The sequence below is a fragment of the Ovis canadensis genome, chromosome 12 (genome assembly GCF_042477335.2).
Source record: "Ovis canadensis isolate MfBH-ARS-UI-01 breed Bighorn chromosome 12, ARS-UI_OviCan_v2, whole genome shotgun sequence".
NCBI lineage: Eukaryota > Metazoa > Chordata > Mammalia > Artiodactyla > Bovidae > Ovis > Ovis canadensis.
This window is the reverse complement of record NC_091256.1, coordinates 39,145,987-39,160,833: the sequence shown is the minus strand read 5'-3', so window position 1 is coordinate 39,160,833 and position 14,847 is coordinate 39,145,987. Positions and strand designations below refer to the sequence as shown.

The 14,847-nt window shown below is 35.1% G+C and overlaps 1 protein-coding gene across 8 annotated transcripts in view; it reads left to right on the top strand.

Annotated features, from left to right (window-relative positions):
• ENAH (ENAH actin regulator) overlaps window positions 1-14,847 on the top strand; it is a 153,485-nt gene that overhangs the window by 78,881 nt on the left and 59,757 nt on the right. For all 8 annotated transcript variants that reach the window (XM_069545465.2, XM_069545464.2, XM_069545461.2 and 5 more), the window contains exons 2-3: window positions 1,502-1,667; window positions 10,592-10,769. In XM_069545465.2, the coding sequence (XP_069401566.1) occupies window positions 1,502-1,667; window positions 10,592-10,769 (344 nt within the window). The remainder of the gene's footprint in view (window positions 1-1,501; window positions 1,668-10,591; window positions 10,770-14,847) is intronic.

Below are 14,847 nucleotides of genomic sequence, written 5' to 3'. Positions count from 1 at the left end.
TGTGCTGACAAAGACTCTTTAATCAAGCTTTTAAAAATAATTCAAGCTTTAGTCATTGCCTCATTTTTACTCCCAGAACTATTTCACTAAAAAAAAAAAAAAATTCAGTACAGCATAAAAATTTAGACAGTACCACTGGGTTTATTTCAGTGTTTGTACTGCACAGATATTATTACCAATTAGTTTTGATGAGATTTCGTTAATGGAAAATTATGAACAGTTTTAACACTACTGTTGTGAGTGGTTTTATTGCTCAGTACTGTGACCTCTTTAGGTCTTCTGTGATCCTTCTGTCATCAAATCACCAAAGTCTAGCAAAGCACAGGCATATACTGTTGAGAGACGGGCCAGAAGGGAGGGATGAAAGTGACATTTTGTTTCCCAGGATATTGGGGAAGAACCCACATGATTTACTTTGAGGCTGAAATTTGTGGCATGAGCAATGCTTTCTTTAAAGATAGGGTTGAGTAAGCTACTTAGCATCTCCATTAACAACTACTTAAGCGTCAGATAAATCTATGAAAACTGTGAAGATTGGGTCATTTTAATTAGGTTAATAGTCATCATAGAGTTAATATACCTGTTTTCTTCTGTTCAGTTTTTGTGTTTGATTTTTAAGAAATAAAATATGGTATAAAGTAAAATTCCAACTAGTCTTTTTTGCCTGGTAGTATTTTGGAATAGTTGAAATATGAAATTATTGCTTAATATGTAATGAAGATCATCTCTACAACAACAGCAACAAAATCTCATTTTCACTTGATAACAAAATAATTGAAAGGAAGCTGAGATTTAAAAATTCTATCATGGATTTGGTCTTTTTTTCCTTAATATTTATTTGGGAAGGCTAGAATTGAAAATCTAGAAGAATGCTTAGAAATCTCATTTTACTGTTTCATTTTTAAGTGAAGAAATTTGAGACATAGGATGTTACCTTATCTGAGTGGAGTCAGGGGCTCAGTCACAGTGCCACCCAGGGATCACTAGTGCCCCCCATATCTCACGGGACAGATGGAGCATAGCAGAGTTTGTTACATAGACCTTGAAGCAAGCCTGATGATAAAAGTAATTTTTCCAGTAAAGATGGGTAATCACAAACAGTTCACCAATAGTATAAATGTATAGATACACGCACAGTGAAATGATGATTAATTTATACTTATAGTTCCATTCAGTTTAATGGATATATTAGATTAATTGATAGAAGAAAATGTTTTTTATATTGTTTATATAATGTACAATCTCCTTTGTGGACCTTGATCTCCTCCTTTGTTTCCTGATTACACTTCATTTTTTGGTCTGTCTTCCCCATTAGAGTCTACTCGTAAGAGCAGGAAAGCCTCTGCCTTATTCACTGTCATCATTTCTAGCACCCAGTAAAGCACTGATTGTTGACCGACCGCTTTGTTAGATACCGATTTTATATGGCCTTGTGGGAAACTGAGCATATTTAAGTATCTTAAAAGTTTGCTTTTTTTTTTTTTTTCCCTCTCTTTCCCAGTGAACAGAGTATCTGTCAGGCAAGAGCTGCTGTGATGGTTTACGATGATGCCAATAAAAAGTGGGTGCCAGCCGGTGGTTCAACTGGGTTCAGCAGAGTTCATATATATCACCATACAGGCAACAACACATTCAGAGTGGTGGGCAGGAAGATTCAGGACCATCAGGTAAGGATTTGTTAATTCTTAAAGTTACCTAGTATTACAAAAGGACTCAATATATTCAGTAAACTAAAGTCATATTTTGTAGCCAAAAGAGTCTCTGTGGGAAAAACTGGGTATAGCTTTGCCATTCCACCCTCTCCATCTTTATAAAGCTTGAATTTAGATGACAATTTAGAAGTAATTGTTCAGGAATATAAATCTGAGTTTTTCAATTATGATATTCACTAAATCCTCCAGCTAGGTTTGGGAATTTAAAGTAAATTTAAGACAAACTAAAATATGAAATATCACTTAGGTAGCAGATTGTGTTTAAGGAATTCATTTCCCACCAAAGGTAAGGGGTATTGGACTATAGGAAGGAGTTCAAAATTCAAGTAGTTTCATAAAGTATTGTTAAGTTCATATATGATAGAAAAATTGTATTAAGGTTGCTGGAATAGTTGGGCTTTTGTAATTCATGTCTGGCATGACAGCTAAGCTTTTGGTAATTCCCTGCTCTGGATTTCTTAGAAAGGTGACTGGATTATCTGATTACTTGATTTCTGGGGCCTTTCCAGATCAGGAGCCAGTAGACAGTGCAAAATGGAGATAGGGTTTTATTAGCATTAAGTATATACTAGTAGCAGTGAGGACTTTTTATAAAAAGAACAGATTGATGAAATACTTTTGAAGCTGGTAAGATGGTAAAATCAGCCAGTGTTAAATATATGTGGGGGGAAAAAATCTTAACAGATATCCAGCTGAGTTCTTATGAGAAAAAGATAGTTCCCTGAATTTCCACTGGGAGACAGGCTGGTGTAGTGTGTGGTGAGATGCTGTGACAGCCCTGTATTCGGGGATGGAAATTATGAACTGGTAATATCCGGGGACTTAGATTTGGTATTTGTATGGTACACGTTGTGCCCTTTGAGATGCTGGGCCTCGAAACTGGTATCAAAGTTTCAAAACTGCCTAAAGTTGAACCTTTTCAAGGGGCTGCACACCATAAAAAGAAGACTAAGAACAATCTTCCTAAACCAGTACAGGTAGGCAGAGGAGTCTGAGCTAGTTTAGGAGCTCCTCTGAAAAATGGAAGCCTCCAGCTTCATTTACACATCTCCAGCCGAGAAATTAACCATTCCTGATTGCGGGCCAGTGAAACTCCTACGGCGCCTGGCAAAAACAAATACATTGCTCCCCAGGAGAGGAACTTTCCAAGACCTGAATCAGTTGGCAGAAAGAGCAGTTCACTGAATGCAGCAAGTTTACCTGTTAGTACTGACTGCCCTAGCCTGCTGCTCTCTGCCCTCGCAGGCTCCCTTCTCTCCCCTTTGCCTCCACCTCCACCTTATTCTTCCTTCTTCTTCCTCCCCTCTCTTCTTTTGCTCTGTGCACCTGTTGCTCAGCCTTTCTCTGGTTTCCCCAAGAGCCTTCTCTGCCTCTCTGTCCTCTTTGTCTTTCCTCCAACAGACTGTCTCAGGAGTGAGTTGGGCCAGAGACTGACTGAATACTCCCTAAGAGGCTGCTGCAAAGTGAAAATGGGAACTGGACAACTAGAACTTTATAGAAGTTATTGAACATTTTAAACACATTACAAACTAGTAGCTGTAAAATAAATTTTTGGTAAATTCAGTGAATTGGTCACTTGATATCCTGATCAGCAAACCTAAACATATCTAAATGTTGGTGAAAATGATGAGTATTTAAAAGTAAGGGGATCAAAACATTATTTTGTACACTTGAATATGTTAAATATCAGTTACACCTCAGTTGAAAACAAATGATTAGAAAGAAATCTATGTAAAGATGAAATACTGACATTTTTATTCATAAGAGAAGTTAACTATCCGATGGCTTCCGGTTTTTGACAAATGGAGTGTTTCTTAAAATGTTAGAAATTTAAAAACACTTGTAAATAATTTGTGAAACTAAGATGAAATCATTATGAAGATTAGAAAATGTTCAAAAGTCAAAAAAAAAAAAAAAGAACAAAACGCTGGATCTGAGTGACAAGATATGACATAGAAACCTGTGGGACGTCTAAGCTGTCCTTGGCTAGAAGACGGTCCCTCCCCCGCTGCCTGCCTGCACTCTGTATGTGTGAACCTGTTTTGTTATGTCTGTGCATTTGTTTTGTTTCACATACTACATGTAGGTGAAACCATAGCGTCTTTGTCTTTGTCTGACTTACTTCATTTACATAATACCCTCTAGGTAGATGGACAAATGACATAAAATAAGCAAACCCAAAGAAAGCAGAAGGAAATACTAAACATAAAAGAAAATAAAAAATAAATAGAAATTAACAACACAGAAACTGCTTCCCTGAATAAATTGACAGAATCAACCCCCCCCAAAAGTTACAAATAAAACAGCATTAGGGTTGGAAAGAGATATCACTGTAGTTACAGTAAGGAAATAAATCATAAGATAATATCATAAAACAACTTTACACCAATAAGTGGGCCATCTTGTAGAAAAATATAATTTATCATAACTGGCAGAAAGTATAGAAACATAATAGACTATATTTTGTTTTATCAGTCATATATTTTTATCAGTCATAAAATATATCAGTAGTTAATAATCTACCCCAAATATGTTTTTGAAAGGACAATGTCCAGAGCATTTATAAACAAGATTAAAAATCTTTAACCTATTACCTGTTTTATGTAAACCGTTCTAGAAAAGAGTGTTTTGGGACTTCCTTGGCAGTCATTGGTTAAGACTCCACCTTCCTGCAGGGGGTGCAAGTTCAATCCTTGGTCCAGGAGTCAAGATACCATATGCCTTGTGGTCGAAAAACCAAAACATAAAACAGAGGCAATATCGTAACAAATTTAATAAAACGATCCATGTCAAAAAAGAAATCTTAAAAGAGGAGTATTTTATGAGGCTAGTGTAATTTTGATATCTAAGACACACAACCATTTCAGAGAGGAAAATTATAAACACATTTCAGTTATTAACATTGATAAAGAGATGAAAGTCCTCAATAAGATATTAGCAGGCCAAATGTAACAATGTATATGGGAGGAGGGGGTGGGGGGAAGATCACCTCTTAACCAAAGAGGATTTCTTTCTCTTATCTCAGTAATGTAAAGGTAGTTTAACATTAGTAGCCTATTAATTTGGTAGGAGAAAACCTAGAAGAACAACACCGAAAAAATCCATACAGAATAATGCTCAGCATGTTTGGCATAAAAATGAGTTTTCTTAAGCTGATAAAGATGAATAATGTAAACACACAGCAGACATCTAGAAGACAGTTCAGTGTTGGAAGGATTTCCATTAAACTCAGGAATAAGTTTGAGGATTTTAACTTTAGTCATTTTCATTTTCTATTGCAGAGATGGCAATCTAGTAATAGAAAGATAAAGAAATAGAAGCTATAAGTATTGAAAAGGAGGAAACGGAGCTTGACGTTATTCACTGATGATATAATTGTATGTGTAAAAAAATCCCAATATCTGCAATAAAATATTAGAACTAATAAAATTGTTCAGTAAGGTCTTTGGATATAAGATGAATATATAAAAATCAGTAGCATTTTTGTATAACTAGCAATAAACAATTTGAAAATATAATTTTATACAGATACTACTTAAAGTAACAGCAGTGATAAAATACCTAAGAATAAATCTCATAAATAACTGGTTTCATTCCAGAGTACCTTTTTTCATTGCTTAATGGTTATCAGTCTATTTTAAGTGGGAACATATTATTATAATTTATTAAATAATGTCTAAGAGCCATTAAAAAATTAACCACAGTTTATTTATAAAATTGAATATGTACAAATCATATACATATATATGAAAAGCTGCCATTTTTCTCCTTAATACTTCAGTACTTACTGTGTTCTAGGGGGTGTGTTTAGGTTTTATATAGGTAATAAATTCCTGACGTTGAAGAACAATGCAGTGAAGAATGGGGATGTTACACATGTAAAGAAAGCACAGTTAGTTGTTTCAGTTATGATAAATAAATCATTGTGTAGCCAGGGCACAAAAGAATGATCAGTTTGTTGAGAAAATGGGGGAAAAGGTTGTGATGACTTCACAGACAAGATAAGCTGATGAGCCATGTCAGAAAGAAGCATAGATGTTATTCCACGGTTTAATCTGTTATGATCAGGCTAAAAATGGGTGGGTATATGCAAGGTGTAAATCACTAATCTAGATTCAAGCTCCTTGCGTCTGCTGTATTAGAATTTTGAAGACGTTCATACCCAATAGCATCCTTGGTGAACAGTTATTGTTAAATTAGGGTGTATGTGTCCCTCTTTACTTTTAAAGCTTTTTAAGATTATATAGCATTGTCTATCCTTGAAAGATAGAATGAAATAATTTGTTTAAAATTATTAAAATTTCTATAAATTATTAAAATTTCTATATTGAAAAAACTGAGCTAATGATTTAGGTAGTATAATTTTAATTATAGTAATATTTTCCTCAACTTTTTCTAATAGTCTGTCACTGAAGAGTTGAAAAAGTAAACATAACTATCTTTTTTGTCTGCCCTTATAACCTCTTTGTCAAGCAAGATATACATTGCCTTAAAATTTGGTTCATAGTTTTCTTGTGGTATTAAATTCTAGTAGCTTTGGGTTTCTAGTAGCTAAGGATTTGTAACCCTCTCAATATGTATAGAAGGTAAATGGTAAGATGTGACCATATTTTTTAAGTTGTAGTAAAAATAACATAAAATTTACCATTTTAATAAATTCTAAGTGTACGATTCAGTTCAGTTGCTCAGTCATGTCCAACTCTTTGCGACCCCATGAACTGCAGTAAGCCAGGCCTCCCTGTCTATCATCAACTCCTGGAGTCCACCCAAACCCATGTCCATTGTGTCGGTGATGCCATCCAACCATCTCATCCTCTGTCATTCCCTTCTCCTCCTGCCCTCAATCTTTCCCAGCATCAGGGTCTTTTCAGATGAGTCAGCTCTTCACATCAGGTGGCCAAAGTGTTGGAGTTTCAGCTTCAACATCAGTCCTTTCAATGAACACCCAGGACTGGTCTCCTTTAGGATGGACTGGTTGGATCTCCTTGCAGTCCAAGGGCCTCTCTAGAATCTTCTCCAACACCGCAGTTCAAAAGCATCAATTCTTTGGTGCTCAGCTTTCTTTATAGTCCAACTCTCAATCCATACATGACCACTGGAAAAACCATAGCCTTAACTAGATGGGCCTTTGTTGGCAAAGTAATGTCTCTTCTTTTTAATATGCTCTCTAGGTTGGTCATAACTTTCCTTCCAAGGAGTGAGCATCTTTTAATTTCATTCAGGGATATTAAATACATTCACACTGCTTTGCCGCAACCATCACTACTGTTCATCTCTGGACTTTTTCATCCAGACTGAAGCTCTGAACCCTTTAAAGAATAATTTTCCATTTCCCTCCACCATAATCCCTGGCAACCTCCATTCTATGTTGTTTTTGCAAAGTTTGTTATTCTAGGTACTTCAAATAATTGGAATCATACAATATTTTTTCCTTTATATCTAGCTTACTTCACTTATCTTTAAGTGGTCATCATATTTTAAAAATAATGTCATGTTTGGATATTGGTGGATGAGGTAATTTAGATAAAGCTTCTCTCTGTGAACCAAAATAATTGGATGAATATTTAAAAGAAAAAAGTCTATTTGGAGAGCTGACATGACAGTGAAGAATTATGGGTCCGTTACTTAAAAGAAGAAGGAATCAGAGAAGTGAGCCTAGCTTGGAACCGGTTTTTACCCAGAAGCACATATTAGTTTTGAAAGAGGAGCCTGAGTAGCTGAACAGAACTTTTGGCAGACTCCTGGGACTAGTAGAACAAAAATTATAAGTCAGATCTGCTAATGAGGGGAGGTTGTCTTGGTAATCACCCAGGTTGTGATTTGGGACCCAGAAGCCCCATACCCTGGGGAAGAAGTTTGATTCTAAGTAGACTGGCCTTTAGAAGAACTGATACTCAGCCTCTAATCATTTTAATCACTTTTGGATTGAGGTAATTTGAAATTGTTAGTTTCCCTAGCTGCTTGCCAGAAACAAATGTAAATCTTCCCTGGGAAAATATAGCATCATTTTAGGCCTCAAAATTTCCATAGAGTTATCCATAGTCAGTATCTGGTATTCAGTCAAAATAAACAGCATACAAGGAGACAAGAGGAACAGTGACAGTAACCTACTGGGAATCCAATTAATGGGATTATCAAAACTGACTTAAATAACTATGCTTAATGTATTCAAGGAAATAAAACTAAATTGAGAATTTCAGTAGAAAAAGAGCTAAATGGAAATATTGGAATGGAAAAATAAAATAGCTGGTATTAGTAACTCAGTGATGAGTTTATAACAAATTAGAGGCTACTGAAAAAAATCAGTAAACTGGAATATAGATCAGAAGGAAATATTCATTCTGAAGCTGTGATGTTTGGAGAGAGAAAACTATGGACATATGAAAAAGTGCTTAAGGGACATAGGAAATACAGTAAAAAGTGTAAGGTATACCCTTCCCTTATTGGCGTCTCAGAAGAGAGGCGGGAATGCGGTAGGAGCAATAATCGAAGACAAAACAGTGAACACAAATTTTCAGAAATGGTGAAAGAATATCACCTTAGAAATGCTATAAACCGTAAGTGGTAAGTACAAAGAAAACCACATGTAAACATACCATGTTAAAATCACTGTATACTAAATTCAAGTTGAAGTTCTTTAGTTTGATCCATGAGAAAAAGACAGCTTTAAAAAGCAGTAATAAACTGTCAGCTGACTTCTCAGTAGAAACGGTAAAAGTTAGAAGGCAAAGGATAAAAGAAAATAAATGACCACTTAAATCCCATACCTAATAGTCTTCGATAGTGAAGGTGAAATAAAGATATTATCTTGAGAAACCAAAATGGAGAATTCATTATCAGGAGATCTGCTTTGAATGAAATTCTAAAAGGTGCTCATCAAGATCAGAAATGGTCCCCACAGAAGCTTGGAGAGGACAGAGGAATAAAAAACAACCAAAAAAGGGTAAATATTGGGTAAATCTTAAATGACCATCAACTGTATAAGACTACTAATAGTGGTTTATGGGATTTAAAATGTAAATGGAGTTAAAGATACCTGATAAAAATAGCGTAGACTTCTTAGGATGGGCATTGGGAACAAGGGAGTTTTATTGGAGATAAAAGTATTGTAAGTCTGTGTATTGTTGAGGTGAAGACAAAAGTATTGGTTCCTATGTGTCTTTGATAAGTTTAAGATGCCTGTTTCAATCTCTGGGGCAACCACTGAAACAACAGTGAGAACACTGTAACTGGCAAGCTAATAGGACAATAGTAAAGAACTCTAAAAGAAGGTATGATAGATTTAGGCCCAGATTTATGTATAACTTGCATTAAGTGTAAATGGATTAAACACTACATTTAAAAACAGAGACTGGTGAATTGGATAAATAATATGAAATTGACCATAAGTATAAAATTGTAGCTGCACACAAATGACTGAGAACAGCCAAAACAATATTGAGCAGCTGCAAAGTAGGAGGACACACTAGTGGCTATCCAGACCTCCTATAAACTTATAACAATAAGTCACTGTGATGTTGGCTCAGAGATAGGCATATTGACCAGTAGAACAAAATAGAGCCATTTCGACACTTAGTTTATGAAAAAGGTAAACCTGCGGCAGGCCAGTAGGTACTGCCGGATCAACTGGACAGCCATATTGGAACAAAAAAGAAAGCTGAACCTTATTTCATATCGTAGGCATAAATCAATTCCAGTTGAATTGGAGATGTAAATATGAAAGTTAATACAGTAAAGCTTCTATAAATTAACATGGACAAATATCTTTATCACTTTTATCACACATGAGAAGCATTTGTTAAACAGATTTCAAAAAGCATTGACTCTATAAAGGAAAAGATTGTGTATTAGGACTGAATAAAAGTTAAGAACTTCTGTTCATCGAAAGACACCATTAAGAGAGTGAAAAGGCAAGTCACAGAATGGGAGTAGATATTTGTAACATACAACCAACAGTGGGATCATCCAGAATATATAAAGGACTCTTAATAGATCAATTTAAAAAAAGATGGGCAACTCAGTTGAAAAATGAGCAAGGGATTTAATTTAAGCATGTATTCATAGAAGATCTCCAGATAGCCGTTAAAATACAAGAAAGTGCTACATATCAGTAGTAATAAGGGAAATGCTACCATCGCTGAACTTGAGACTGACGATACCAGTTATAACGATGCACTGTATGTGTGGTTGTGCAAGCCATTGTATACTGCTGTGGAAGTGAAAATTGATGGGACCAATTTGGAAAGCTTTGTGGAGTTTTCTGCTGAAATTGAGCGTAGTATGGCTTGTGACAATTCTACTTCTAGGTATATGCCCAAGAGAAATGTGTGCAGTAAACCACAATTACATACAATGAATAGATGCTTCTCATAAATAATTTTGAGAGGAGGGCAAATTACAGTATATATTGTTTAACTCCTTTTACATAAAACCTCAAAACCTACAGAACTATTTGTTGATGTTAGAAGTGTGGCTAATACCTTTGGGAGGGGGTTTCTGATGTTAATGTCCTATTTTTTGATCAGGGTTTGGCTACCTAGGAGCAATCACTAAGATACATGCTTATGTTTTATATGCTTTCTGAATTTATAAAACTTCAGTAAATGTTCAGATATATTTAATGAGGGATATAGATTTTCTTTCGTTTTGCTGATTTACTCTTTTAAGGCCAGAGACTTGTAACGACAGACAGCCTAACATCTATCAGGCTGTTAACTTCTGCAGACTGATTTTACTCCAGACACTGGTTTTAACCATTTTTGCTTTTTTTGCCGAGGTTGGTCAGGGGCAGGTTTGAATGAGCATGTCTAGTCAGGATGTTGACTTTGCTGATTTTGCCAATTATTAGCTTAACTTTATAAAGAATTACTGTCTTTTAGGTTGTGATAAATTGTGCCATTCCTAAAGGATTGAAGTACAATCAAGCTACACAGACCTTCCACCAATGGCGGGATGCTAGACAAGTGTATGGTCTCAACTTTGGCAGCAAAGAAGATGCCAATGTCTTCGCAAGTGCCATGATGCATGCCTTAGAAGTGTTGAATTCACAGGAAACAGGTAGGGTGTCCACGGGTTACCTGTCTCCTTGAACTGAAGTACTGTGTCTATATTAAACCAAGTCTTTTCTGACCAGCTTTTAAATCATATATATATGTATTAATATTTGAAGTGATTCTTGAATTTCTTTTGTTTTCTACAAAAATGTGAACTTTTGTTTGTTGATGATGAACATTTGCTCTAGAAGGATACTCTTATGAGACTGGTTAGTAGTTAGTAATTTTTTATTGTTTCATTTGAAGTTATTTAATTTGTTTATTCTGATCTAGAACCTCAACTTTCATTGTAAGAACATGAGACTCAGAGATAAGCTGTGAACTGAATATGCATATTTGTCATCATCTTATTTTTTATGATCAAACACATGTTTTCTGAAACATGTTTTTTAAGCCACTACTGAGCCCATGAATTTCAAGGTCTAGGACTAGGTCCTCTTCCTAGTAGGTACAAATTCCATTCTAAAACTTGTTTAAAGATTTTCGGAGTGCCCTCCGGTGGTATAAGCTGTGAATTGCATGTCCTCTGACACTGCATGGTGGTCAGAAAGGTGTGTAGAAATAATTCACTTAAAAACACACAGGATTTGAAAGTGTGTATATGTCAGAGATGAGCTGGTTTTATTTTGACTTAAAAAATAGGAAAAAATATGCCAATTTGTAATTCTCTCTTTGGGGAGATAGATTTAATAATCAGAAAATTAAGGTTATAATAAAGCAGACATGTATGGTTACTCTTGCTTGCCTTTGTGTATTTAGTAGCAATCTTACTGATGTAAGCATGCCATAAATAAAGTTTATTATATATTTTCTGAGGAAGGACTTATATAGTTACATTAAAATTCAATATTTTGTTGAAAGTACAGAATTTCAAAACCTGTTACAGATAATTTAAATTTTATTTATACCTTGCCCTATTCTAAAAATTATTGAAACATCTAGCCTATGTGTTAGTCTATTTCAGATGTGAATTTCGGGGCAAGAAGACATTTTGGAATCTTACTAAAACTACCTTATTATACCTACAGGTGGTTTTTCTTTTGAGGAAATTAATGCCTCTATAAATAATTGGTACATAACTCTCATCTATTTTGATAAAATAAACCACTAGAACTTCTTCTAGTCTGTCACTCAGGCTAGAAAATAGCACAGAAAAGTCTGCCCGTGTGTACAGACTTGTATGTACATTGTCTAAGTCACTGTACTTTGCTTTCTGGCATCAGTATTTTATCAGCATTCTCTTGTAGGTATAGAATTTCTTTTTTGTTACTTAGTTTTACCATAAGCAACTCTAATTGTTGTTCTTAATATTTTATTGAATAGATCAACTACATAATAAATAATTGAAGAGCCAAACTTTAGAGAGCATGTGTGACAATAACGTCTAGCTTCTCCATGTTTGGAACAGTCTAGCATTATTTTTACTTCTGAACTTTCAAAAGCATGTTCACTGTTCCTAAGAATTGAATGTTACTAATTTAAAGTGGTTAACATTATTATTCATCTTGTCATCAGTTTTTTTAACCAATTGGAAAAGGTTTTCATCAGTGTATAGTCATATAGTTTGTTTTCAAAATGCAGATGCTAATTAATGATTTTTTTCTTTTGATCTTGATCTTTTGAAATTAATGAGTCTTAATGTGGAGAGACTCAATTACATTGTCTATTGTAAAGTAATAGACATTTCCACATTATAGGAAGTTTAGTAAATGGGAAGATAGCCCATCATCTCATTAGCTATGCAAGCATTTTGTTAAGGCAGAAAAATTGAATAGATTCCTCTTAGATAAGTTTGAAGCTTATTCTCTTCTCTGTCACAGTCTCAACTTAGAATATCATGAGCTGAGGCAGGAGAGAGAGTGGTGGAAGAAGCTGGTCCATCCTAGCCATCTCATTGCATCATGGCCCCAGTCATTGGCAAAGAAGATTTTGGTTCTGTGGCTTTTTCATCAGAGAAGGCAAAGCACATGAAATGTTCTTTATAGTCTGACTTACTTAGAAAATCACTGTTTTCATACATTAGTATAGTTAAACACTGTCTCCAATTTTTGATAGAAATAATTGGCTTGGCATTGGAGGCATAAGGTGCTTCCCTGGTGGCTCAGCTGGTAAAGAATCTGCCTGCAATGTGGGAGACCTGGGTTCGATCGCTGGGTTGGGAAGATCCCCTGGAGAAGGGAAAGGCTACCCACTCCAGTATTCTGGCTTGGAAAATTCCATGGACTGTATGTATAGTCCATGGGGTTGCAGAGAGTCAGACACGACTGAGCGAGTTTCACTGGAGGTATAAGAAGATTTAGATGCTGTGAATCCGAAGTGTCCTCAGGAAAGGATATAAACTTTTCTGTAGATCTCAGTAGAATCGGTAAGGACTCCACCCCCAGTTTAATTTTGTGAGTCCCTGCTATCCACATAAACAAACATACCCAATAATGTCACCTCTCATCTTGAACACGTCGTCCCCTTCCACAGCTGTTTGCTTTGGATTCATAGCCAGTTGCTTGCTAAAACCATCTATTCTCTGCCTGCCAAAACCAAGTTGGTAACAGGTAACTTGCATGTCCCCTCCCTAAGTAAACAATATACCCTGTAAATCTCTGATCAGAAGCAAAAGAAACAAACTTATTCATAAAGGTAAAGTACCTGTAGCTATTAGTCTGTTTTTACTTGGTGTCTTTCCACTTTTTAAAACCAGTTTTCCATATTGAATGCTTCTGGATTTTCTGTTTATTAGGCTTAATGTATTATTCATTGAATATTTGCTAGTCCTTTTTAGTGGTGTTCAGGCTTTTTAAAGTTATGGTCACCTTTGTACAAAAAAATCTTTTTCAAATGCTTAGTGCATAAACAGACCAAGTCCCCCCATTCCCCCACCCTCAAATAAAAACAAGAAACCTGCAGAGATTCTCTGATTTAATGTGGGAGTTGGGAGCATCTGACCCCTGGGGACACCCATGTGGTTCCCTCGAGCAGGATTTGGAAATTGCTAACTCATCTTTTCTGCCAAAATAAAAAAAATCACACAATTCTGCCTCCCTCTTTTCTTTGCCTGTCCACGTCTCTAATTCCTCAAACAAAATGTTCAAATTAAGGGGGAAAAACGGCCTTTTCTGTAGCTAGTCATGCTGACCTTTACAAGGTGCTCTGTGTGCATGTTTAATATTTCCATTTCTTTTATGAAAGGAGTGGGTGGCAGGAATGTTTTCCTTTATTTTGTTTTTAACTTGGTGTGCAATTATCTAATATACTGGAAAGTACAGAAGGTGCTAAATACAGTGAGTTATATTTGGAATTTAAGAAACAAGTCCCGTGTTCTAACAGTTTTGAAAAGAAGTTGAATTTAGTGCTTTCTTTTATACCAAAAGGTAGTTTATCAGTTTCCTTTGCCTAATAGAAATGAACTCAATTAAGTACATTCAAAATGTGTTATCCAGCCTGGTATTTTTAATTTCTTTATTATTTATCAAGTACATTTGTAGCAGTTTTACAGATAATAGTCATGGATTATATAAAATATAAAGTCAGTGTTTTTCGTGATCAGTAGATGTAAACTTCCACAATCTATTTCCTTTTGAAAAAGGTTTAAGTCACTTGAAAAGAGATAATTCTTAAAATCCATTTGTAAAAAAGGGAAATCATATTGGTTTTAGGTAAGATTATTCTACTCCTTTTGTTCTGCTGAACCAAAATTAAGCATACCTTTCTAAGAGGAAAACCTTAAAATATTTAACCATTGTCTAAGATTGCTTTTGCTGGATTTTATTTTGTATCTATTGAAAGCAAGAATATAGTCAAAGATAACCTCCTGTTGGAAATTTTCCTTAGAGCTTATAGTTAAATATTTATGAAGACTGAGATTCCATTCATTTTTTAATTGGTAATTTGGTCTGATAAACCTTTCATACGTGCATTTGTATGAGTTTTATCTCAGCATTTAAAAAATCTTTTTGACATATGTTTCAGAATTAACTGGATTTAAAATATCTCAGAAAGTTTCTAGAAACACTTTTTATATTTATAGTGGCACTTTTATTTTTCAGACATTCAGAATGCCAGTATTCATGGGACCAATATTATGGTTA